We start from the raw sequence: 24801 nt of genomic DNA on the forward strand, positions 1-24801 counted from the left end.
CATCAGGATCAACCAATGCAATAAGGATCAATATATTTAAGTAAATATTTTACCCAGTGTTCCCTGGGTCAAAGTGTGTCTCCTTTATTTAAAGTGATATACAGTAAGGCTGGGTTGACACATTGTAAAATCAAAAGAAAAAACTGCAGTAAAATAGGAATAATAAGGTGTTCTATTGTGTTCTACAATCAGTGCGCGCAACCTTGGAATTACGGCAATACATACTATTGTGTTCTACAATCAGTGCGCGCAACCTTGGAATTACGGCAATACATACTATTGTGTTCTACAATCAGTGCGCGCAACCTTGGAATTACGGCAATACGTGGACTTCAGTCTTGTAAGGCTAGAGCTTCAGTCTCTGTAAGGCTAGAGCTCCACACGTATGGTATTATGGGTGATAGTTTGTTGCTGTAGCCTAAGGCTATGTTCACACGCCGGAATGTCCGCACAGAGAATCTCCGTGCAGACATTAAAGAAACTGCGGGGCACCAGCATAATATGCCGGTGCTAGGACCGCACAGGAATGTGCTGTCTCATAGACGACTATGCATTCCGTGCGGACGTGTTCACTCTTTATGCTGACATGGAAAATAGAATTTCCGTGCCAGAAACATCTGGCATGGAAATTCCACCGTGTACACAGAGCAGCAGAATCCTGTTGAATTCAACAGGACTCTGCTGCAGCGGTATTTTCGTGCCAAAATCCAATGCGGAATCCGGCATGGCTATTCTGACGTGTGAACATGGCCTTAGAGTTTCAATTCAAGACTAATGTTATATCAAAAGGAGGTTTATCATGAGAAAGCACAGTGGTAGCAGCAAAAATAAGAACCTCCATACTTACTATTTTACACTATTTTATGTAAAACATTGCACATAATCATAATATATGTTTAACAAACTGAACTATTTTAGGTACTTTGTACTAAAATACATACCTTTTTTATTTTGAATATCACAGACTGTACATGTGTTATATCGCAAGGCAAAAATGCAGTGTGAAAAAGTCACAGATGAATTAGCATTTTCTTTTCACATATTTGTCAGCTAAATGTACTGTGTATGCTTTAGTGAGAATCCTCCATTGAGGAAAATAATTTGATAAAAACAGAGAGGCTTCAGAATGACAGCCAACAGCTAATGTACCTGTACTTCCTTTCCCTATACACTGGAATCAATGTTTGCATGCTAACTAACAACAGAAAAGGATTAAAAGTCTGTGGACAAAGAAAATCTCAATAGACTGTCTGGAGGGGCATCAGTATTCATGGCACATTCACATCATGCTACATTTGTGTACAGGCAATACATATGGGGGGTGGGGACACTGTTGTATAGTTCATCTGTTTGTATCTTTTCTAAGAGTTTTCTAAGAGATCGTCTAGAAATGTAGCTCTAAGAAATTACGGAAACAATTCTTTGGATTCTGATCCTCACATGACAAGACCTAATATAAATGTTATAGTGAAATGTGCAAAGCTATATAAACAGATATGATAATATAGTCGTTGAGATATTTGGGCAGTATAGCTGCATGAATTCCTTCACCAGAACAATACTAAATGATAGTAATGGTCATCAAATTCTATTTGTTGCTGCCGACTAGTTCTAATAGATCAGGTGGCCACAATTGCTGTCACGCAGCCTGTGTAACGTTCACCATAGCTATGAAAGCAAAGTAAAAATAATGGACATGACAGAATATTTCGAAGGTGTGCTAATAGCATATTATCTGTGCAATAATGACATTTCTAGAACTATAAGAGTGTTTTCTAACACATAAATTCATGGCCTTCTCCTTAGCCAGGGGGAGCCTGAATTTCAAGACCCTTGCTAATCAGGAGGGTAACGGGATCACTTACCCAGATACAGAGGCTAATTCATACTGTAGGAGATTTTTCTAAATAGATGCACTGTGCAGAGCATAGGATGTGTCAGTGTCTGAAACTACTGGTTGAGAGAGCATATTTAGAAGTTGTTAGAAGCCACATGTAAAATATGTATGCATATGTACACATTGCAATGCATGTGTCAAAAGGCTGTGGGCTAAACAGGTAGTAAGATGCTAAGGTGCAGGCAGTGAGCACATGTGCCATGTTGATATGTGCAGAACAGGAAAACAGATACATTATAATGGGGTTAAAGGGGTTATCCAGGAAAAAAAAATTTTTATATATCAACTGGCTCCAGAAAGTTAAACAGATTTCTAAATTACTTCTATTAAAAAATCTTAATCCTTTCAGTACTTATGAGCTTCTGAAGTTAAATGGGCACTGTCATGAAATAAAAAAATTGATATGTTGTAGTACTTAAGTACTACAACATATCTCTAATATAGTTTAATTAAAAAAAGTGATTTTAAACCAGTTTAAAATCACTTTTAAATTCGGCTACTAGGGGTCGCCCTCCTAGTGGCCGAATGCATTCGGCAGTGACGTCACTACAGAATTTCGTCTCATTTGAGCCTGGCAAATGAGTCGAAATTCTAGTCACTGCGGTGCTCGCTCCCGCCTGTCAATCAAACAGGCGAGAGCGAGCACAGTGAAATCCAGGGCTGCGCATTGGCTCCCTGGACTCACACACTGGCCGCCTCCCTGCTGCATATTCTCCCTGCAGCAGGGAGGAACATGGCTCTTACCTCTGCTTACAGCCCCGGCTCCAGTGGGGATACGCCGCCTCCTCACTGCTCCTGTCATTGCCGGGGGGAGCTCGTTATATGGAGCAACAAGTGTATGCCCGGCTTCCTGTCATGCTCCTACACTCTGGTAACTCTCTCTATGGTTCTGGAGGACATTCAATCCTCCAGAAACATAGAGACAGTTTCCAGAGTGTACGGGCATGACAGGAAGCCGGGTATACACTTGTTGCTTGCTATGGACCCCCGCTCATGGTCCGGCACAGGTGAGGGGGGGGGGGGGGGGGTCTTCCAACACAGGGTGCCTCCAGTTGTTTCCCCACTACAACTCCCAGCATGCCCTGACAGCAAATAGATGTCAGGGCATGCTGGGAGTTGTGGTGGTGAAACAGCTGGAGGCACCCTGTCCTGAGAACTATGGGCGGAACTCGGCCCCCAGCAGGCATCAGTGACGTGGTGCCTGCTGGGGAAGTCTGCCTGGTAGTGAGCACACTACCAGGCAGACAAAATGCCATTTTTAAGATAATAAAAAAAAAAAATAAAGGCAGGGAGGGGGTTAGGGATAGATGGGCAATAGGCAGGGACAGAAAAAAAAAAAAGAGGATGGTGGGAGCTACCCTTTAAGCTTGTTCTTTTCTGTCTAAGTGTTCTCTGATGACACCTGTCTCGGGAAATGCCCAGTTTAGAAGCAAATCCCCATAGCAAACCTCTTCTAAACTGGGCGTTTCCCGAGACACGTGTCCTCAGAGAGCACTTAGACAGATAAGAACAACCTTAACTTCAGAAGCTCATAAGTACTGAAAGGATTAAAGGGGTAGTCCAGTGGTGAAAAACTTATCCCCTATCCTAAGGATAGGGGATAAGTTTGAGATCGAGGGGGGTCCGACCGCTGGGGCCCCCTGCGATCTCTCTGTACGGGGCCCCGGCTGTCGGCCCAGATAGCGGGTGTCGACCCCCGCACGAAGCGGCGGCCGACACGCCCCCTCAATACATCTCTATGGCAGAGCCGGAGATTGCCGAAGGCAGCGCTTCGGCTCTGCCATAGAGTTGTATTGAGGGGGCGTGTCGGCCGCCGCCTCGTGCGGAGGTCGACACGCCCCCTTCCCGCGGGCTGTTGGGGCTCCGTACAGGAGATCGCAGGGGGCCCCAGCGGTCGGACCCCCCGCGATCTGCAACTTATCCCCTATCCTTAGGATAGGGGATAAGTTGCTCACCACTGAGTCACCACTGGATATCTCCTTTAAGATTTTTTAATAGAAGTAATTTATAAATCTGTTTAACTTTCTGGAGCCAGTTGATATATATATATATATATATATATATATAAAAAGTTTTTTCCTGGATAACCCCTTTAATGACATCAATCTTATATGCCTAACATCAAAAGCTGAAATTAAATGTACAATAATATAAATATTGAAAAAGGACTCATTTGTGATGATTGGTTCCCTTTTTGCCATCACGTCATTTTTTGTAGCATAGAATTTTTTTCTAACCATACAGAGAAATGGTTATTAGTCAATGATTAATTTTCATTTTTTTCTTGACAAAAAAAAAAACTGCCATTCCAAACCTGCATTTGGGTTCCTCATTTGCCACCAGCCTAAGCACCAAAGTAACAATAAATGCTCATCCCTCAATATGTTCCATACTCTCTCTCATCAGATATCATTTCTGCTTCCTGCACTGGTTAATGTGAAAGAGCCTCCTACCCAGCAGAAGGGATTTGTAACGGATTGCTTTGGCTTGAGAGAGGAGCACAATACTTATATATAAGTGAAGAAAAGGAAAACCGCCCACTCAACATGTTCATCTTCTTCTTTTATTGCATAAAATACTCACATACAGACATAAGGGAGAAGGAAGCGGCAACAAGCTCCGTTTCGCACTAAGTGAAGTGCTTCTTCCGGCCTTCTGGCCGGAAGAAGCACTTCACTTAGTGCGAAACGGAGCTTGTTGCCGCTTCCTTCTCCCTTATGTCTGTATGTGAGCATTTTATGCAATAAAAGAAAAAGATGAACATGGTGAGTGGCCAGTTTTCCTTTTCTTCACTCATATGTATTTTGTGCTCATCTTAACCAGACCACCTCCATCACATCTGCAAAGCACTTTCCTAGACCAGGGACCGGTGATCCTGCCCATCTGAAGTGCCGTAGGAAAATTCTTTTCTATTTGGTTACACAATATAATAATAATATATAATGATAATAATAATAATAATAATAATATATTTATATATAATAATAATAATAATAATATATTTGCTCATTTTCCTTCAGTTTATTACCTATAACTCAGATTGGTCCTTTCACGATTGCATTTCAAGCCGATACAAAATTGACTCCACATTAGAATCAAACCTATGAAAATACGTTGACTGAGAAGTCTACTACATTCAGTGAGTAAGAGATCAGCTAGATGAGCAAGATGAAATTACACCAGGGACGTCAGTACTGGGATGACAGATGAAAATGATAGGCAAGAGCTTCTTTTGCAATGTCACTCATTTCTTGGAAGGTGTGATTGACAGTCACATGTGTGTGGATAAGAGCAGGTTTACGTCACCCTTTTACACTCTCTACCATACATAGACTTCGGAATACACTTCTATGGTGTTGCAATCAGCAGCACATATTAGTCCTGAATGAAGTATGTTCTATTCTTCAAAGCAAAAGCAACATTTTGTGAAAGAAAATAAAGTTTAGTCTTAAATATTAAAACTTTTTTTTTTTTTTTGGTCAAACAACATTTATTCACCTATGCACAGACTAGGAGGTAAATTGTAAGATTGCTGAAATCCCAGCTGAGCACTAGAACACAGCTTAGCTATTTCCATCAGCTCATAGACTGTGAAACAAGTGGCAGTGCGTATACTGGTTAAATACACTATTAAATAATAACTAGCATTAAAATTTTTGTTCCCCCATTAAATATAATTATATTTATTGCATGAATCCTAAAAACTTACACTTTTGCCACTGACATGCTGTTAAATTATCCAGTGAAGACATACAACATTTACTCATATAGTATGGCATCATGGAATTCAATGTGTAAAGCAATGTGCACGTCAACCTACTGAGCTGGTGGACACATATGCTCAGTCACTCTGACAAACAGTCAGTTCTCTACATCATGAGCCTGTGTTCACTGCAGGGCAACCAACAGAAAATAGCTTCTGCCCTGCCTGTCAGGGAAAGACCAGAGCCCTCTGCAGTAGCATTGCAATTTATCAGAGAAGAAATATTCTGAAGGGAAGTAAAAAGGATCATATGTGACTTTATTGGCAGCTGCCAGAGGTGGAAGGAGATTGATTCTGTTTAGGACCCACCCCAAGCAGCATAGAAATTCAATTGCACTAAAAGGGGGAAATTGAAGCATAAAAAAAAGAAAAAAATATATATTTTTTCTCATGCTACAAATACTCCAAATTACCTTAAAACCATTCTTAAAAGCCTTTAATGGCTTTTGGTATTTAAGTGATTCATGGGATAACCCCTTTGACAAACTTTGTCTTATCAATGTAGAACTATGTAAAAATGTGATCAGTAAGTAGGTAATACAGATTGGTAAAGCAACTCATATGTACAGTGTAAACAGAGTACTTCCACATAAAAGTGGAATGGTGGAATGTACATTGGTAAGCCAGAACATTAAAACCACTTGCCTAATACTATGTAGTTCCCCCTAGTGCCTCCAAAACAGCTCTGACTTGCCAAACATGAACTCTACATCAAAGAGGCCTTTCAATCGGGAACTAAGGTGGTGTAAGGAGCATATATTTTCAATACTAAGTAATGAGATGTGTAATGTAAAAAACAAAACAAACAAACTGTGATTCATGGGTGATTATAATCATTCACCAGTTGTCTTTGGACTTCCACCTCCTACCTCCTCATAACTGTATATGTTATAGCAACTATTTAAAGGGGGTGCGCCACCGAAAAACATCTTACCCCCCTATTCAAAGGATAGGGGATAAGATGTCTGATCACAGGGGGTCCCGCAGCTGGGTACCCGCGCAATTTCCAGGCCAGCGGCAGCAGCATCCCGAACACGGAAGCTTGGAGCTTCCATGTTCATGACATCACGCCACGTCCCCTCCATTCATGTCTATGGGAGGGGGTGTGATGGCTAGTATATAGACATGAATGGAGGGGGCGTGGCAGCTGTAGTCACGTCATCTGGCACAGAATGGAGTTCGCTCCGTGCACGGATGACTGGGGTGCCGTGCTGGAGATCGCGGGGGTCCCTAGCAGCGGGACCCCTGCAATCAGACATCTTATCCCCTATCCTTTGAATAGGGGAAAATATGTTTTTCGGTGGAGTACCCCTTTAAATGCATATTTTGCTTGAATGCCATGTAAGGAATCTCTGGAAAAGAAAAGATGACTGTTCTGTTATGCTGAAGAATATGTGTCATAAAGAATATCTGGATACAATGCTCAGCTTTCTCTGACTCATTCTTTTCTGCAGGCCAAGTAAGGTCAAAAGCGGTTTGGCATTTAGGCAAAGGGTAGAAAAAGATTCATATAATAAAAAAAACACAAAGTATTTTAAATAGCAAAATGTTTTAAAGGGAATGTGTCATATGAAAATAACCTATTGTTTAAATCAAGTTTTAACAATCTCTCTCTCTCTCTCTCTCTCTCTCTCTCTCTCTCTCTCTCTCTCTCTCTCTCTCTCTATATATATATATCTCTATCTTTTTTTTTTATTTATCTTTTTTTTTTTACTTTCCCACAGCCCTATCTCTATTTAAAAAAATCTTAAAATATTGCACTTTTCACTTTGGCCACAAAACCTCATAATAGACTGATGTTTCCTGTTCTGTACAGATCAATTCTCAGCAGTCTCCTCAGTATCATGACAGGCATGATTATAATGAAAGGTAGAACTTCTACATAGACAACATGGGATCCACCATTCACAAGGTGATGGGCACTGCTCCTTCCTAGTCTGTGTAGGTAGGGGAGAAACTCTCCCATAGAAGTCATTGAACATGTGGCGTTAACAGGATCTCATTTTTCAAGTGGTAGCTGTGAAGCATATCTCATAACACTGTTAACAGTAGCTCAGGCAAGATGGTAGCCCCATAATAAAGAACAGAATAAAAACAAAAGTCAACAATAAAAAAATAAATTAGGAGTATCTGGTTTAAAAAGAAAATAGACAATACATTCCCTTTAAAGGGGTTGTCTAATTTAATTTAAATGCTGACTGCTGGGTAAATAAAATAATAAACTACACTGTACTCACCTTGCCTGCTCCAGTGCAGACACTCTGAACCTCTTGTTTACTTCAGCTGATGGCAGGCTTGTCCCACCTCTCTTGACGTAATCCAAACCCACCACACCATCAGGAGAGGAAGGACAGTGCATTATCAGGTTAAGTAAACAGAGGCACCAGGACATATTTGAACAACTCAAGCAGTGTGTACACCCCCTAGGGGACTAAAGCCAACTAACTAAAGACCCCCTCCAACATAGTAACATAGTTCATAAGGTATAAGACCAGTGTCCATCAAGATGAATCTATATCCCTATTGTGTCACTACTGAGTTTATACAGAGGAAGGCAAAAAACCCTTATAAGGCTGATGCCAACTGCCCCATACTAGGGGAGAAAATTCCTTCCTGACTTCAAATATGGCAATCTGAATAAATTAATGTCCCTATAAATCTAGTATCCATTACCTGTAATGTTATTACTCTCCAGAAATGCATCCAGGCCCCTTTGGAACTCTTTTATCGAGTTCACCATAACCACTTCCTTTGGCAGAGAGTTCCATTACTTACTGCTCTTACAGCAAAGAACCTCCATCTGTGCTGGTATAGAAACCTTCTTTCCTCAAGACATAGAGGATGCCACCTTGTTATAGATACAGTCCTGGGTATAAATAGATCATGGGAGAGATCTCTGTACTCTGCACTTAGTTTTTTTTTTAAATAAAATTGTAGAATACAGTCACATACTTATAAAGTATGTATGTTTTAAATAATACAGCAGTGTACACTTACACTGTCCAAAACCATGTATCTTAGGAGTACATAGGGGTATCTATGCGTGTTCCCCCTCCGTTATTGGGTAGCTGTATCTATGTAGTCCGTGTATTCATATGTTTTAAATACTGTATACATCTAACCTTGCTTTACTTTTTTCTTACATGATCCATAACAGAAAGAAAGCATTGTTTTATCATGATGCTACAAAGTGCTAGGAAGAAGTACAGTTCTGCACCGATTTAAGAGCATTACAAAAAACTGCTTCATGGCAACATATTCACAAAAACACAAATTAAAGGGGTTTTCCGGGGCAGGCTCACTGTTTCACTCTGGTAATCCACTCTTTAGGCTCGCTACCTGTGTACCACACTCAACTAGCTACAGTGACACACATGTACAGTACTAGTCACTGTGTGAGCCTGCCAGGAGTCTCAAGACCTGTGTCTTATTCAGTATTAAATATATTTTTAAACTGCTGCTAGTGCTGCACTAGTCTCAGCAGAGTCAGGAGGTCTATATGTGTGGCTGCTGTGTCGTTATACACATACACAGGTCCTGAGAATTCTGACATGCTGGCACAGTGACTGATGGCTACAGGGCTTGTACTACGTGCCATCCCAGTACCTTTACAATTGCTTCCTCACCATACTGGCCCAGGTCCTTCTCCTCCATTTTCCTTATTGACACATGCCTTTCTTTATTCAATCCTATTGCTTGAGGAAGACCTGCTGATCTGGTGTGCCTATTGGGTGATGGAAGTTTTGCTGTGTTTTCTGTTGGGGGAGGGGCGGTGCAAGGGGGAGTCCAGATGTGACTTCTGTGGGGATGGGGTTGCAGAAAGGAGTCCTGCTGTGACTTCTGTGCAGAAAGGATGCCGGAAGAGTCCTGCTGTGGCATTTGTGGGGGTCTGCAGGGGGAAGTTTTGCAGCCACTTCTGTACGGGGCTGCAGGCAAACATTTTGCTGTGACTTCTATAAGGGACTGCAGGGGGAAGTTTTGCTGCCACTTCTGTATGGGGTTGCAGGCAAATGTTTTGCTGTGACATCTATGGGGGACTGCAGGGGGAAGTTTTGCTGCCCCTTCTGTACGGGGCTGTAGGCAAACGTTTTGCTGTGACTTCTATGGGGGACTGCAGGGGGAAGTTTTGCTGCCCCTTCTGTACGGGGCTGTAGGCAAACATTTTGCTGTGACGTCTATGGGGTACTGCACGGGGAAGTCCTACTGTGACGTCTGCTGGGTGTAACTCTGTGCTGTATGCTTAGCCCGCCTGTAAAAAGTATGAAAAGTCCTAGGCTATACACAGACTTACCTGACATCTGGGTGTTTCCAATCTTCTGCTCATTAGGTGGTGTCCCTACACAGTCTGATACTGCCAGTGATAATTGGACAGGGTCAGTTTGTAGAGGCAAAGGGAATTGTAACATTCTGTGGTCAATTTTTTCATAGATTTCCATGAGGAATAAGAAGGTAACAGAACAATACAGAACTCTAAGAAAAGATGCTCTAGAATTACTTTAACAGCAGAACTTCAAGGTAAAAAAAAAAAAGCTTGGGCTGGATCCCTTATAATTGTCATGTAATCTGACTGTGACTGCATCTGATCAGTGTTGTAATATCTTTTATAGTCTGCAGCATGGTCACTGCATGGCAAAATGATTGTTTTTTGTGTGTTTTGTGCTTTTATAGTGGTAGCGCACACTTGTCCCTTTGTCCTTGACTGTATGATTAGATAACTTTAGATTCCTCTTTTATTTTTCTTCTTCTGGTAATTGCATGATATCCATATTTAAGGGAGTGGTGAGGAAAGTGATCAAAGTAAAGCATACTTTTCTGCAGCATTACACAATTTTAGTTTTTTTGCAATATGGGGAAAGGAAGGGGGGTTGTGTGCCAGGGCTGCTATTCTGTCCCAGTTTAATCATGACCACAAATATAAAAGATTTTATAGCTGTGAAGTTAAGACATTGCAGGTTTTATACACAGCAAATTTTGTGTATTATGACTCTCCTATAATAATGCTAAATGAGCTGAAACATGTTGAGGTTTTCAGTAAAAGTGACATCGCATGTAGTGCACACGGAAGTAGAAATGTACATATACACAGATCGCAAGAAGGGAAACTACTGAGATTGCTTTCATTTTAGCTGAATAACTAATCACTTATGAGAGTTATAAAATGTATATTCTGCAGTGGAAATGGATGGGATTGCACAATATCTACGATATAACACTGTTTTATAGATAGATGCTTGACAATTCTTCAGGTACCTGTCAAATAAAAACTAACAAAAGGGGGAAGACAGGGCTGAAAGTTTACAGTAAGATGAATTCTCTGCTCTAGCTATAAATAAAAAAGCTTTCTAAAAGACCTACTACATTTTAAAGAGTACATTTAGTATGAGAGTCTGCAGAAGAATAATCATACGAATGAAATCTGTGGTCTGTCTTTAAGTAGGTTTCAAAACTCTCACTTCCTGCGAGTGTTCAGCAATCTCATTTGCATTTCTTCAACTGAGTCACTAAGTAATCTGCAAAGCCAACGGTGACTAATAAAAGTCCTAATGATTGAAATATCATACTATCAATGAGTCAGAATCTATTTTTACTGATGTAAGTTTGTTGAAATGCTTTAAATGCATGTGCTTATGTATTATTTGTGCATAGATATAGACAGTACGGGCAGTTTGCGGTTTTTTTTATTTACTAGCTCCATAGACTGCATCCAAAAATGTGATCACAATATATCGTACTAAAAAGGTATTCTTTTAACCGCTTGTGTCAAAAAGAAACCAGCTTTTGAATAAAATCGGAAGTTCTTTCAAGAAAAGAGAAAAAGCTGATAACGCTGTTCATGAGAGTATGAAACCGAAAAACATTTGATCGTACTGGCACCGTCTGTTCAGTTGACTTAGAAGGCGCAAAAGGTAAACGAGCAAGATATTTTTGACTTTAATAAGGCATACAACTGTCCATTAACAAAAACACGGCCAAATAATGTCCTCATATTTAGAATATATTCCCTAATAAGTGAAAAGATTGAAAAAAATATTTAACGATAAAGCAAAAAATAAAAAAATAAAGAACCACTACACTCTTAGCACAACTAGTAGACTAGTGAAAATTGCAATATCCTGGTTGGTAAGGTTGCATCCACCAATTTGACCATATATGAACAAGCATGCAATCTGGCAACTCAGCAGAATACTCTTCACACCAGTGGGCAGATGTCTTCCCACGCAAGAAGTTATCAAACTTTCAATAGATTTTAGCTATTGGGCCTGATCTCCTCAGCTAATAGAACAATATTTTAACAATAGAATACCATATGTTTAAAAAGCTAGTCCACAGAGCAGAAAAGGTATTTATTACATGTTATACTTCCAAATTGTACCAAGTGGAGCATCGGGGGGATGAACAGGTTATATCTTCTCTGCTACCCGACAATCCCTTTAAATTTCCAATAATTTACAGGTAAAAAACTGAAACCGTCCAATAATTTATGGTTAAGATGAATAAAGGCTGGTCTGGTGATCACTGCAGGTCCAGCTTCACAAATCAAAGCTGTGTCTGGCCATACAGTGCAATGGCTGCTGCAGATGAACTATAGCTTCAAATTAAGGTTTCAATTCATAAAGGAGAATGGAAAATTATGAAAGCATTTTTACCAACAAACAACAAATTAGAGAATGAAGAATAAATGCTAATGCTGAAAGGTAAAAAAAAAAGACCAATTACCTTTAAATGATGCCTCTCTCTATTAATATACATTTTCCAGAAATCACAGATGAGTTATTCATGTGACACTCTGTCTTCATGCTGATCAACACGTCGGAAGGTCATTGTGAGAACATGGAAGACTTGGTTCTGAAGTCCAGATGTGACACTCCTTCAGCCTCTAAAAAAAAAATTGTAGAAAAAAAATAGATCTATTAAAATCAAAATTTATACTTGTATACATTCCTTCCCCTGGTTTAAAAGGGTACTCTGGTGGAAAACAAATGTTTTAAAATCAAGTCATTTATAAAGCTGTATAACTTTCTGGCACCAGCTGATATGAAAAATTTTTTGCACCCAGATGTCTCCCAGTTTAGTTCAGTACTGGGAGACATCTAAACTGCATCTGTATTCTGTACCACATCTGATACATATGTCAAATGTTTTGTCACTGACTTAAAGAGATATTCCAGGATTTATTTTTTCTCTTTTATTTGACTATGCTACAGGGGCTGTAAAGTTAGTGTAGTTCCTATTATAGTGTCTGTACCTGTGTGTGACGGTTTTCTCATAATTCTTCTGTGATTTTCACCCCACTATTTATTTTTACCAGCATACAACATGACTGCTGTTTCAGATTTTTACCAGCTTGCAATGCAGCCGAGACCTGACTCACTAGTCAGCTGATGACAGGGAGCCAGTCAGCTGATGACAGGGAGCCTGTCTGCTTCAATGGGTGGAGGGATCAATCTGCAACTAATGCAACAGCTGTAGGCACCCTGATTGAAAACCACAGGTCTTTTGTTTCAATAGGTGGGGTGGATGATGTGTGAGAGGGAGGAAAATGGAATTGTGGGATTTGTAGTAAAAAAAACATAAGTCAAACAGGAAATACAAGTGCACAAAAAGCTAGCCACAGTGTTATGGTAATCTCACAACATAGCCATTTAGCCCGAAGACAAGCACAGATCTTTCCTAAGCATGTCCATTACTGTCTGCCAGGTATGTACTAAAATCAACTTATGCTGGATAACCCCTTTAATGGAGAAAAACAGAAGAAAAAAAAACAAAAAACTGTGTCAATCGGTGGCATGTGGGTGGAGGAAGCTTCCAGGTCAGTAATACTACCAAAGTTATTCTAAAGTGTTTTCCTACATACCAACCCAGAGAACCTTCATCTATAAGATGTTGCTATTATATAGGCAAGCTATCATGAGCAGAATATAGGGCTGATGCAAACAGTAATTCTTATTCTTGCATGACTATTACATATGTTCCATTGTGCACAGGCAGCTATTAGCTGAGGATTTCAGAAGCCAGACACTTTAGAAGAGACTGTCTTCTATAGACAATCCCACTGTATAGCCGTAACAGTTTTTGTTTGCTTTATTAACATGCGTTTGGATAGAGATATTGCACATGTACTGCCACAAGCTGAGGAATTTTCACACTAAAACCTGCAGTAGCAAATCTGTCCCAGAGTTTTCTGATTTCTGTGCAGTTTTGGAGATGGAAAGCTAATATTAGTTACGATATAAAAGCAATGGCTTGGATTTTACCTATCTGCCTGAAACCATAATGTTTTGGCTTTGTGCATAGCAAAAATCACAACTCAGCTTTCATATCTTAATCACCTCAGGTAAAGCTGAGCTGTGATTTTTTGCTATGTACAAAGCCAAAACATTTTGGTTTCAAGCAGACAGGAAAAATCTAAGCCATTGCATTTATATCGTAACTAATATCAGCTTTCCATCTGTGATTGGTTGTTATGGGCAGATCTATAAATCTGGGCCAATGTATTTCAATTCTGCAATTGTAGATTTTGCAGGGAATTTACAGCACTACAGCTGCCGATTTATTTCAGATTTTCACTTTCACATTGGCTACGATGTGGTAAATCCATAAGAAAGCCACAGTGTAGGAGACACAAAAATTTACATGCTTCAGATTTCACAATGTACATCGCAGGTCAATTTTTGCATGTCATTTGTGCTAATATCATTTGCAGTACATGGATAATCCTTTCTTTCTTTCTTTTTTATCTTATCAAATGTAAATGCTGTACAATTCCACATGGAGATTTTGAATGGAAAATACTCAGCAAAAACCCAACAGGTTTCAATTTGTTTCACTCAATGTGGGAGATTTACCAGTGTAGAGGAAGAGTGGTGCAATTGCCCATAGCAACCAAACAGATTTCTGCCTTCATTTTACAGGGGCCTTTTTAAAATGAAAGAATCGATCTAATAGGTTGCTATGGGTAACTGCACCATTCTTCTCTTACATAGGTTTTAATAAATCTCCTCCAATGTGCATAGCTGTTTTCTATATCACACAAAATGAATTTCTGCTTACAGTTTGATGGAAATTCACAGGTGCTCAGATGCCCAAGAAAACGTCATGAAAAGCTAAAGAACTGTTCCTTCAAGTTTAAATCACATGAATAAAAACTTGACTTCTCTTATGGAAACTGAAGATAATTTACATGAATCTATTTTGGACTTTCTTTCATATATTTATACTTTTTAAATTATTTCCATTTATTCTACTTCCTTTTAACAAGCTGTTGACTAAATCAGAATGGCAAAAACTACTGAAAATGTGTTCATGCAGAAAGAGAAGAGACACTAACTATTTATTACAGAACACAAAACAGTGAGGGTGGGGGAAATACCTAAAGTGCCCACAGTCATGTATATAAAAATGTCACAAGTAAAACTAAATTATGCATGAACACACATGGAAGGTGGTTTTGTTTGTGGAACACAACATACAGTATTTCACATAAGTGAGTGCACCCGACATTTTTGGAATTATTTTATTATGTCTTTTCATGTAACAACACTAAAGAAATGACACTTGAGTACAATGTAAAGTAGTGAGTGTACAGCCTGTATAACAGTGTTTAATGTTGTGTCCCCTCAAAATAACTACACACAGCCATTAATGTTTAAAGGGGCACTCCACTGCTAAGTGGGCCTGCAGGGCTATGACATCACGAGCTCCTGGCGCCGGCTCCAGTGTTTGGAATAGTTTCTTCCAAACGCTGTGCAGCAGAGTACCCCTTTAAACCTTGGCAACAAAAGTGAGTACATCCCTAAGAGGAAATGTCAAAATTGGGCCAGCTAAGCCATCTCCCCTCTTCGTGGTCATGTGACGGGTCAAGGTTACAAATACTCAAGAAAGCCCTCCAACAGTTTAAAAACAAGCAGGACATGTGGTCTGATGGAATCAAGATAAACTTATTTGGTTTGGATGGTGTCAAGCTTGTGTGGTGGAAACCAGATGGAGGAGGACAAAAACAAGTCTTGCCTACAGTCAAGCATGGTGGTGGGAGTGTCGTGGGCCTGCATGAGTGCTGCTGACAATGGGAAGCTACAGTTCATTGAGGGAACCATGAATGCCAACATGTACTGTGACATACTGAAGCAGAGAACTTCCAAGACAACCAGTGACTTGCTAAAAAAAACAAAAAACAAAGGGTACAAGGTGATGGGCTTGCCAAGCAGATCTCTAGACCTAAACCCTATAGAGCATCTGTGGGGCATCCTCAAATGGAAGGTGAGAGAGTAAATGGTCTCAAACTTCCCCAAGGTCAGTGATGTTGATATGGAGTCCACTCCTCCAGAGGCAACATGGGAAGTTCTGGTGAACTCCATGCCCAAGATGCATGTGCCCCATGATTTATATTTCTTTATTGAGGGAAGGGGGCTTTTACATATTTATAATTAAAAAAATATATATAACATAGTACTGATCGGCTCTCCAGGCTGCACATGAAGTTCAGCCATCCTGAAGGCTGAAGGAAGATGAGAAGACTCCGGAGGCCATTTAAACTTATCAAATCCCCACAATTGCACAAGGGGGTGCAATAAGCTCCAGTTTGACAATAGATGTTGTGATTGGCATTGATAACAGTATCTATAGGGTTAATGGCGAGATTGCTGATGTCCGGCATCATCAGTGAGACCCCGGGCTGGTAATAGCAGCACCGTAAATGTACGGTGCTGTGTGCACAGTTGCTTGCTGCAGGGCTGTACATTTATGGTGTGGCGCATGTCTAACAATGCTAAAAAACGGCATCATGGAAAAGATAAATGAAGGGTCTGTTTTTTGTGGGGTTTAAGGCCCAAAAAAAAAAAAAAAAAAAAAAAAACACAACAACCAAAGCCAAACAAAATGCCTTAGGAAAGTTTCCCATATGGGCCCTCATTTTCTTAGAAAATCGGGTTGTAAGTCTATCTTGCTTTCTTACCCGACTGCTTTTTTCCCCTGGTATTTATTATTATGTCGCATCCTGTTTGTCGCACGTGGGTTTTGTTGGTTTTGGTTTCCAACTCCTCTGAGTTGTCGGAAAAAAATCCACAACAATTCAACAAATTTGGGTTGGAAACCTTTATAAATACGTGGGAAAGCTCAGAAATGTCGGGTTATGCCGCTTTTTCGGGTTTGGGAGAATCCACATTGGGTCCGTTGGGAAAAAATGTTGCATCGTGTCGCAGACTGGCGCACAAAACAAGTCGGGTTTAGAATAGTAAATGAGGGCCATGGTGTTTTAGTAAAAAAACAAAACACTGCAGCAAGATGTTAGCTGGAACTCAGTAGTGAAATATATAACTCTGTACCTACTTTTCTTTTTGTGTGGGTGGGTGTATGGGGGGGTTGGGGGTGGATTTGTTTTTATTGTTGTTTTTGGGGGGTCAGTAGCAGTTTTTCAAACAGCATGTTTCATGCTTCAAAACAAACTAAACAAAACACATTTAAATGTGTTGCATTTGTTGCTCCTTTTTTTGGTGTGTTTTCATATTCGAATTACACAAATTATAATGACAAAAGACACTAATAAAAAACTGCAATCAAAGATGCTTGAAATAAAACACAAATTTTGGAAAAAGCCACAAAACGGCATCGAAAAGCACACCAAAAAAATTTTTGTGACTTTTTTTCAAGCAAGAAAAACAAATATGAAAAAAATGTGTGTGAAAGAGGCTTACTGCAGATGAAAAGAAAGTTACAGAAGGGTGTGAAAGATGTCACTATTTGCTAAGATGTGCAGAAAAGTTTCAATGTGCTTCTGTCACCTGCTTCATGCTGCTTTCTCTGAGAGCAGTAAACAGTGGTGACTGCAACACTGATTTATAAGTGACCAAATGACACATACATATGACAAATAACAAATGCAAACTCAAAATAATCCAGAGTTGTGAAGGAATTTTCTGAAATATTAATGAAATGTGGCATACCCACCAGCTGATGATCGTCCAATTTCTGGCTTTAGGTCTTGTTCACATGGCGGAATTTCCGAGCAGAATTCCGCAGAAATATTCCAGCAGGAAAATCTGCTGCAGCAGAATCCCAATGATTTCAATGGGATTCTGCTGCACGATGCATATGGTGGAATTTCCACAACAAAAACATGTGGATTTTGGGCCCAAAGAAAAAAATTTACATGTTCATAGTTTTTTGCGGATTCCACTCGAAAATGCATTGCTGTGTGGAAAAAGCACATGTGAGAAATGTCTGCCCGTGTTTTCCATGCGGACATTCCGCACATTTTCAACCCTGTGAACATGGTCTAACTGTGTCAATTAGAGGCTGATGTGCTAGGGGAATCAAACTATTCAAAAATACATCACATTCCGGCCTCACACGCTCTCCTCTGTCTGACCAAATGACACTATTATCATACATAAACTCCTGGTTGACATCAACGTGCCTGCCACTACTGCATGCTGCTCTCAGAGAAGATACTAGAAAGTAAATTGCAGGTTCCATTTACATTGCTATAGTTCAACACAGTACATAAACTAAAGTAAACTTGTACTATATGGCTGCCATTGACACTTTTGCACTAAAGGTCAAGAACCACAGATGGGGTTGAGGACATTTCATTCATCACCCCAGACATTTTACCTTTATAAATTCATTCATTTGATTTCATGGAGTAGAAAAAGTCAACAGATTAATCCAAAAAGCAAACAAGCCACATCCTTATGAAATCTGAGCGCACCACTTCCGAACAAAGGAGCTTTTTTCTTTAACATTCTTACTTTTACTTACAGAAATGTGTAGCAAAATATCAAATACTCTGGTCCCTCTGACAGTTCTTAAATGTCATCTATTCTTGTAATTAAAATTGTTGTCAAGCGGAAGAAACTACCTGTGTATAGTGTCCAAAAGAATAATAAAGCATTTTACTAATATAACTATTATACAGATCTCTCCATATCAGTTGAGCTGTCTTGCTTGTTACTATGACATGGTGTCAAAGGCTGTGAATGCAGAGATCTCCTGTCCCCTATACCCCCGTTTACTCAGGGTGAGACCATTCATGTGAAGAGGGGAGCTCATATTACTGGTATTAGATTTTAAGGTTAAGTTCACACAAGCGGATTCCGAGCGCATATTATGCTGCAGATCCGCCGCTGAAGGACCGCTGTATGCTGCCTTTACAGGTGCTTGCTCGGAGCGGCAATCTGCTGCTACGAGCAGACACAAATTGTGGTTGCTCTCGGCCTAGCTCAGGGAGCAGGGGGAGCGGCCAAGATGTGTGCGAGTGCACCGCGCATGCGCGGCAACTTGCACATCGCAACAGTGTGTCTTCTCGTAACGGTATTGCCGATCCGAGCAGGCACATCTAAAGGCACCCTGTAGGGGTCCTTCAGCGGTGGATCTGCAGCATAAAATACGCTGTGGATGTTCTCATCTGAACGTACCCTAAGGTAGCATAAAGCCTTTCTCAGATAAGACAGCAATGAGCATGTTCTGAGGGAAACTGCTGTGACTGAGAAAGGCTTCATTCTGCCATATAATCTAATAAGCAGTAATATGAGCTCCCCCTCTTCATTTCAATAGACTGGTCCTCAAAAGACAGAGGGGAGGGAGTGCAGGGATGAAGCAGACAGTTTATAGAGAGTGTAACAGGATGTTCCAGCTACAAACCCGATAGCTTAGCTGATCTAGAGAGATCTATGAAGTTTGGCTAATAACATTATGTTAGGAAGTTGCTTTATTATACTTTTTGATACCATACACAGGTTGTTCCTTTTGCTGCAACATTTTGTCAGCATTTCAATACTCTCAGTATGGCTCTGTTCACATCCGTATTGTTGTTTCTGTTTACAATGATAGCCCAATGTTGATCCACCTCATGGCAAACACTAGCAGTGCCTGATGGACCTCACTTATTTATAAGGTTGCTCGGTTTCCCAGATGTTTATCATATTAACAGGAGAAATAACTTTCTGTACTTTTACTATTGAAAGCAATGGAACCTGAGGGGGGGGGGGGGGGTAAGAGTCTATCAAAGTAGATGGGAACATAGCCCAGAATATTCTCTATCTAAATAGTTTGATCATTTCAAATAAATATTTAAGTAATGTCATTATTCTAGATGTATAATGAAAGCCAGTCCACAGTACATTTGGATCATCCTGTTCTAAATCCTTGGATTTTTTAATGGACTTGATCCCCTGTATGCAGCAATAACAGTGTCCACTCCTCTGTGAAGACTTTTTATTAAGATTTTGGAGTGTCTCTGGGATTTTTTGCCCATTCATCCAGAAGAGCATTTCTTAGGTGAGATACGAGACAAGAGGGCCATGCATCTTCATTCTACTTTATCCCAAAGGTGTTAAATGGGGTCAAGGTCAGGGCCTTTTGTAGGTCAGTCAAGTTTTTCTGCACTAAAAGTTCCCAACCATGCTTTTATAGATTGTGTAAGATGTACTGGGCCAGTGTCATTCTGAAACAGAAAAGGGACAAACCCGAAAAGTTCCCAAAAAGTTGGAAGCATCCAATTGTCCTAAAAGTCTTGATATATTGAAGCATCATGATTTCTATAAGCAAGATGTTTCTTGTTAATTTAAAAAGGTAAATCTGGTATGCAATACAGTTATTAGCAATCATTCATGAAAACGGACTGTGACCTTAACATTGGCTGTAGAAAGCATAAAATTCCTTAGTATAATGGACTGATAAGGCATGCAGTATAATGCTGGCTTCAAAGCAGCCGTGTTAGCATGCTAGTTGTAACTGCCCTAATAAAGATCAACTCCAGAGTCAATTATCTTCCAATCACTATCAGTGCATAGTGCTAACCCTGGTTCATAAAAAAAACAAAAAAAAAAAACAAAAAAAAAAAAAACAGTCTGCCCCTTACTAACCTTTACAGGAAAGCGCTCCATGATGCTGCATCATCAGCTTACTGGGAATATGACAGAGAAAAAGAGCAATGCGGGGGAGGGGGGGGGGGGTGAAGTTTCATGACTCACTGATAGACAAATATCACATTATCAAATTTCTCTGGGGGGTCCATGAGGGTTTGTTTCTTTTTTCACTTCATCCATTCGTATTTAGCAATATTATTCATCCATTCTATATTTCTATTAACTGTCATCCAACCTTTCCATTCATGGTCGAACATTTATGTACTGTATCCTTTATAGGTAGGGGAGAGATAAGCAGTATCAAGACAGCTCTGGTGGGGATCTCCCAGTCTTCCAGAATAATAGGGAGTGAGGCTTAAAAACTACACCTGACTTTTCTCTTCATCAACATCATCTGTCAGTCACCAGTCAGGAGGCCACCATTCACACACAGCCAAACCTACGAAAGGTAAAGGGTTTGGCAAACTTCAGTGAATGGGCATCTTAGAGGGGTTGTCAAGCGGGAGGGTGGGTTTATAACTTTTCCCACATAATAGCATACAAAAAAAATTAAAACCTTTATTTCGCGCCAGAGTTCCTGTGGTGTCCTGCTCTGGTCTCCAGCTGTCCTCCTCCCCATGCTTGGGCCCAAAGTGACTTTGAGGCCCAGAGTGTCAAACTGTCCCTTAGCCAATCACTGGGCATACCAAATATGTTTATTTAACATTGTTAGATTTTTTATTTTTAAAATGGAAAAAGTGGGAGATTAAATTTTTTTTTTTTATGGGGGGGGGGGGGCTTTTTTACATATATTAAAAGTTTTTTTTTAATACTTTTTTGTACCACAAGATTCATTAGATTTTTTTGTACCACAAGATTCATTAGATTAGATTCAATCATTAGATTGCTGTTATGGATTAGTGCTATGCATAGTACTGATCAGTGATATCGGTGATCTACGATCTGCCAAGAAAATGATTTCCAAAGCTGACCCTCAAGCAACTGAGCAGAGCATCTTGACTCTTCAGACCCGTGATCTCACCACAGGTAGTCTGAGGAGTCTCTTAAAACCCCCGTAATACTTCAGATACCATGATTAGTATTGATCACTGCATCTGAAGGGATAACGGCATGATCGCTGATCTCTGCCATTGACGGCAGGTCCTTGGCTGCTGATAGCAGCTGTGACCCACGGTCTACAAAGTGAATGCAGCTCCTGCGCTCACTTTATAATTCGGTTGAGACTCCGGAAGTGCATGTGTGTTTTAGGCAGCCAGGGTGTACAGATATGCCCTGTGTCCTCTACGGGTTAAGACTGCTGAGTGTTTAAAAAAAATAAAAAAAATAATAATAATTAATAAAGGAAGATCAATTTATCCAATCATTTCCAGGTTTCATGTTCCTATAAAGTAAACCACCTTGATTTACCACTAGCGCTACAGTCAATAAAATCTAGCATATATGTAATAATGTATGGCCGTTTTAACAACTCTGCCTACAGACTCCCACAGCCGGGACTACTACTACTCCCATCATGGAACAGACTTGTTTCCATGGTGAGAGTAGTAGTTCCCCGGCTGGAGTCTGCTGATGGCTGGGGAGGCAACATTAGCATATGTACTACTACCCCCACCATGGAACAGACTCTGTTCCATGATGGGGGTTGTAGTACAGGAGCTGAGGGATCACTTCTGAGACCCGATTCGATTAGAAGTTATTAAACAGGGGAGCGGGTAGGATGCTTCACTCTCCTGCGATGTACGATGCATTTTACTTTAATTTTTAAATTCCCCGCCGGGAGCCCTGAATGGCCAGTACTGAAGAGCCATTCAGGGCTCCCGGCGGGGTTTTCAAATTGAAGCGCTGCGGTGGGGAAAGATATATAGAATCGCTGGGGGGGAGGGGTAATATATCTGGCACCCACAGCGCTTTATATCTTGACCCCCCCGCAGCGCATTTATATATGTTCCCCCCGCAGTGCATTTATATATGTTCCCACCGCAGCATTTTTATATATATGTTCCCCCCCCACAGTATTCTACAGTAGCGCATCTGGCCGGCGTGATGCTCTGCTGAAAGAATACTTGTCATTCATAGCGCTGAAGCAGCATCTGTATATAGGTTCACTGCAGGGGTCAGACATATATCCATATGTCTGGCCCCCCACAGCGCTTCTATAATCAAATGCCTTCTCAGCGCTATGAATGAAAAGTATTCTTTCAGCAGTGCATCGCGCCATCCAGATGCGCTGCTGTTAGAATACTTTTCATTCGCTGAGAAGGCATATGATTATAGAAGTGCTGTGGGGGCCAGAAATATGGATATATGTCTGACCCCTGCATCGCATCTATATACAGCCCTGGTTGGACTTGATGGACATATGTCTTTTTTTAACCATACTAACTATGTAACTATATACAGATGCCGCTTCAGCGGTATGAATAACAAGTATTCTTTCAGCAGCACATCGCACCGGCCAGATGCGCTGCTGTAGTATACTTTTCATTCATAGGACTGCCGGGGGCTTATGATAGCGCTGCGGGGGAACATATATAAATGCGCTGTGGGGGGGAAATATATAAATGCGCTGCTGGGGGGGGGGGGGCAAGATATATAGAAGTGCTGTGGGGGCCAGACATATACACACCCCCCAGCAATTCTATATATCTTTCCCCACCGCAGTGCTTCAATTTGAAAATCCTCAGTACCGGCCATTCAGGGCTGCTGGCGTGGAATTTAAAAATGAAATTAAATACATCATACATCGCAGGGGAGTAGAGCATGCCGCCTGCTCCCTTGTTTAATAACTTCTAATCGCATCGGGTCTCAGAAGAGAGACCCAGTGCGATCGATCCCTCAGCCCCTGTACTACAACCCCCATCATGGAACAGAGTATGTTCCATAATGGGGGTTGTAGTACAAATACTAATGTTGCCTCCCCAGCCACCGGCAGACTCCCGCAGCTGGGGAATTACTACTCCCATCATGGAAACAAGTCTGTTCCATGATGGGAGTAGTAGCAGCCTACTTCTGTGGGAGTCTGCTGATGTGCCTCTTCTGAGCATGCTCAGAAGTAATAATGGATATTATAAACCAGGTGCAAACGGATGACATAAAGGCTCATCCGTTTGCCATAGAATTTAATGTTAAAAATAACGGCCGTTAAAATGTACCCGTTTCTTGTGATGGAAGAAAAATGAGTGCATGTGCCGTTGACTAACGTCCGTCATTCATGACGGACTATAACGAGTCATAACGGATAATCAAAAAATCCCATAGACTTGAATGGGATTTTGTAACGGACTTTAACATCTTTAAAGCTTTTCTAACGGACGTTTCTAACGGATCTTTTAATGGATGAATGTTATAGTGTGAAAGGGGCCTAATAATCATTGAAAAGCTGCTGTTGATGGATCTGTCTGTCTTTTCTTATATTATGTGCTCTGTTTAGGACTATTAATGTATGGGTTCATTAAAACCTTCACACCTGTGTGACATACATAAAAGCAGAAGGGGTGCTACAGCAGGCATCAAAATAGTAAACTAAAGTTGGTTCATGCCCTTATCGTTATTTATCCTGGGACAGAAGACTATCCCAACCCCCTTGTTGTTCTTTGCAAAGAGTAGGGTGGAATAACAACTCTGGATGTTTCTCCCACACAAGTATATGAATGCCATGCCCCTCTTGATATCACATGGGCCCCTTTTATGGTATTTATAGACTTGCTTGCAGTCTTGACACATGAATACCCAAAGAATTCATAAAGTATTAAAGGGTAGCTCCCACCATCCTATTCTTTTTTTTGCTAGCCTTTCCCTCCCCCCCCCCCCGCTACGGCACTAGCCCGTTCACTCCTTAACCCCCCCCCCCCCCTGCCCCGCATACCCCGTTCTCTCATTACACTTGCAGTTACTGCAGAGTACGGCAGCAGGCGTGCAGGGACAGCGGCAGCAACGAGGCGGCGGCGGCGATATGCGGGAGGAGTGGCCTCCCAGCCAGTGGCCGGGGAGCCAATGCGCTCGCTCCCACCTGTCTGATTGACAGGCAGGGAGCGAGTGCAGCCTCACTGAAAAAGGACTGATTGCCACACCAAAATCAGTCCTTTTTCAGTGGCCAGTTTTTAAATGTAAATTAAACCTTTTTAATGGAAAAAATAATAATAAAAGTATATTAAAGATATGTTGTAGTACATAAGTACTACAACATATCAAAAAATAAAGTTGGTGACAGTGCCGATATAAGTGTTCATATGTTAATCAGACAATTTGGGTAAGGCAAGACACAACTAGAATAAAAA

The 24801-nt window shown here is 40.7% G+C and overlaps 1 protein-coding gene and 1 long non-coding RNA gene across 4 annotated transcripts in view; one reads left to right on the forward strand and one right to left on the reverse strand.

Moving 5' to 3' along the window:
* LOC130362120 (uncharacterized) overlaps nt 1–14987 on the forward strand; it is a 58028-nt gene extending 43041 nt beyond the window's left edge. Inside the window, exons 4-7 of the long non-coding RNA XR_008891280.1 lie at nt 10089–10175; nt 11429–11566; nt 13359–13470; nt 14714–14987. This is a non-coding gene — a long non-coding RNA (uncharacterized LOC130362120). The remainder of the gene's footprint in view (nt 1–10088; nt 10176–11428; nt 11567–13358; nt 13471–14713) is intronic.
* The window catches only part of BACH2 (BTB domain and CNC homolog 2), a 304321-nt gene that overhangs the window by 138104 nt on the left and 141416 nt on the right, over nt 1–24801 (reverse strand). For all 3 annotated transcript variants that reach the window (XM_056566115.1, XM_056566113.1, XM_056566114.1), the window contains one exon: nt 12378–12537. In XM_056566115.1, coding sequence (XP_056422090.1) covers nt 12378–12410 — 33 coding nt within the window. In that variant the 5' untranslated portion in view covers nt 12411–12537. The remainder of the gene's footprint in view (nt 1–12377; nt 12538–24801) is intronic.

This window comes from Hyla sarda, chromosome 3 (genome assembly GCF_029499605.1).
Source record: "Hyla sarda isolate aHylSar1 chromosome 3, aHylSar1.hap1, whole genome shotgun sequence".
In the NCBI taxonomy this organism is placed as follows: Eukaryota; Metazoa; Chordata; class Amphibia; order Anura; family Hylidae; genus Hyla; species Hyla sarda.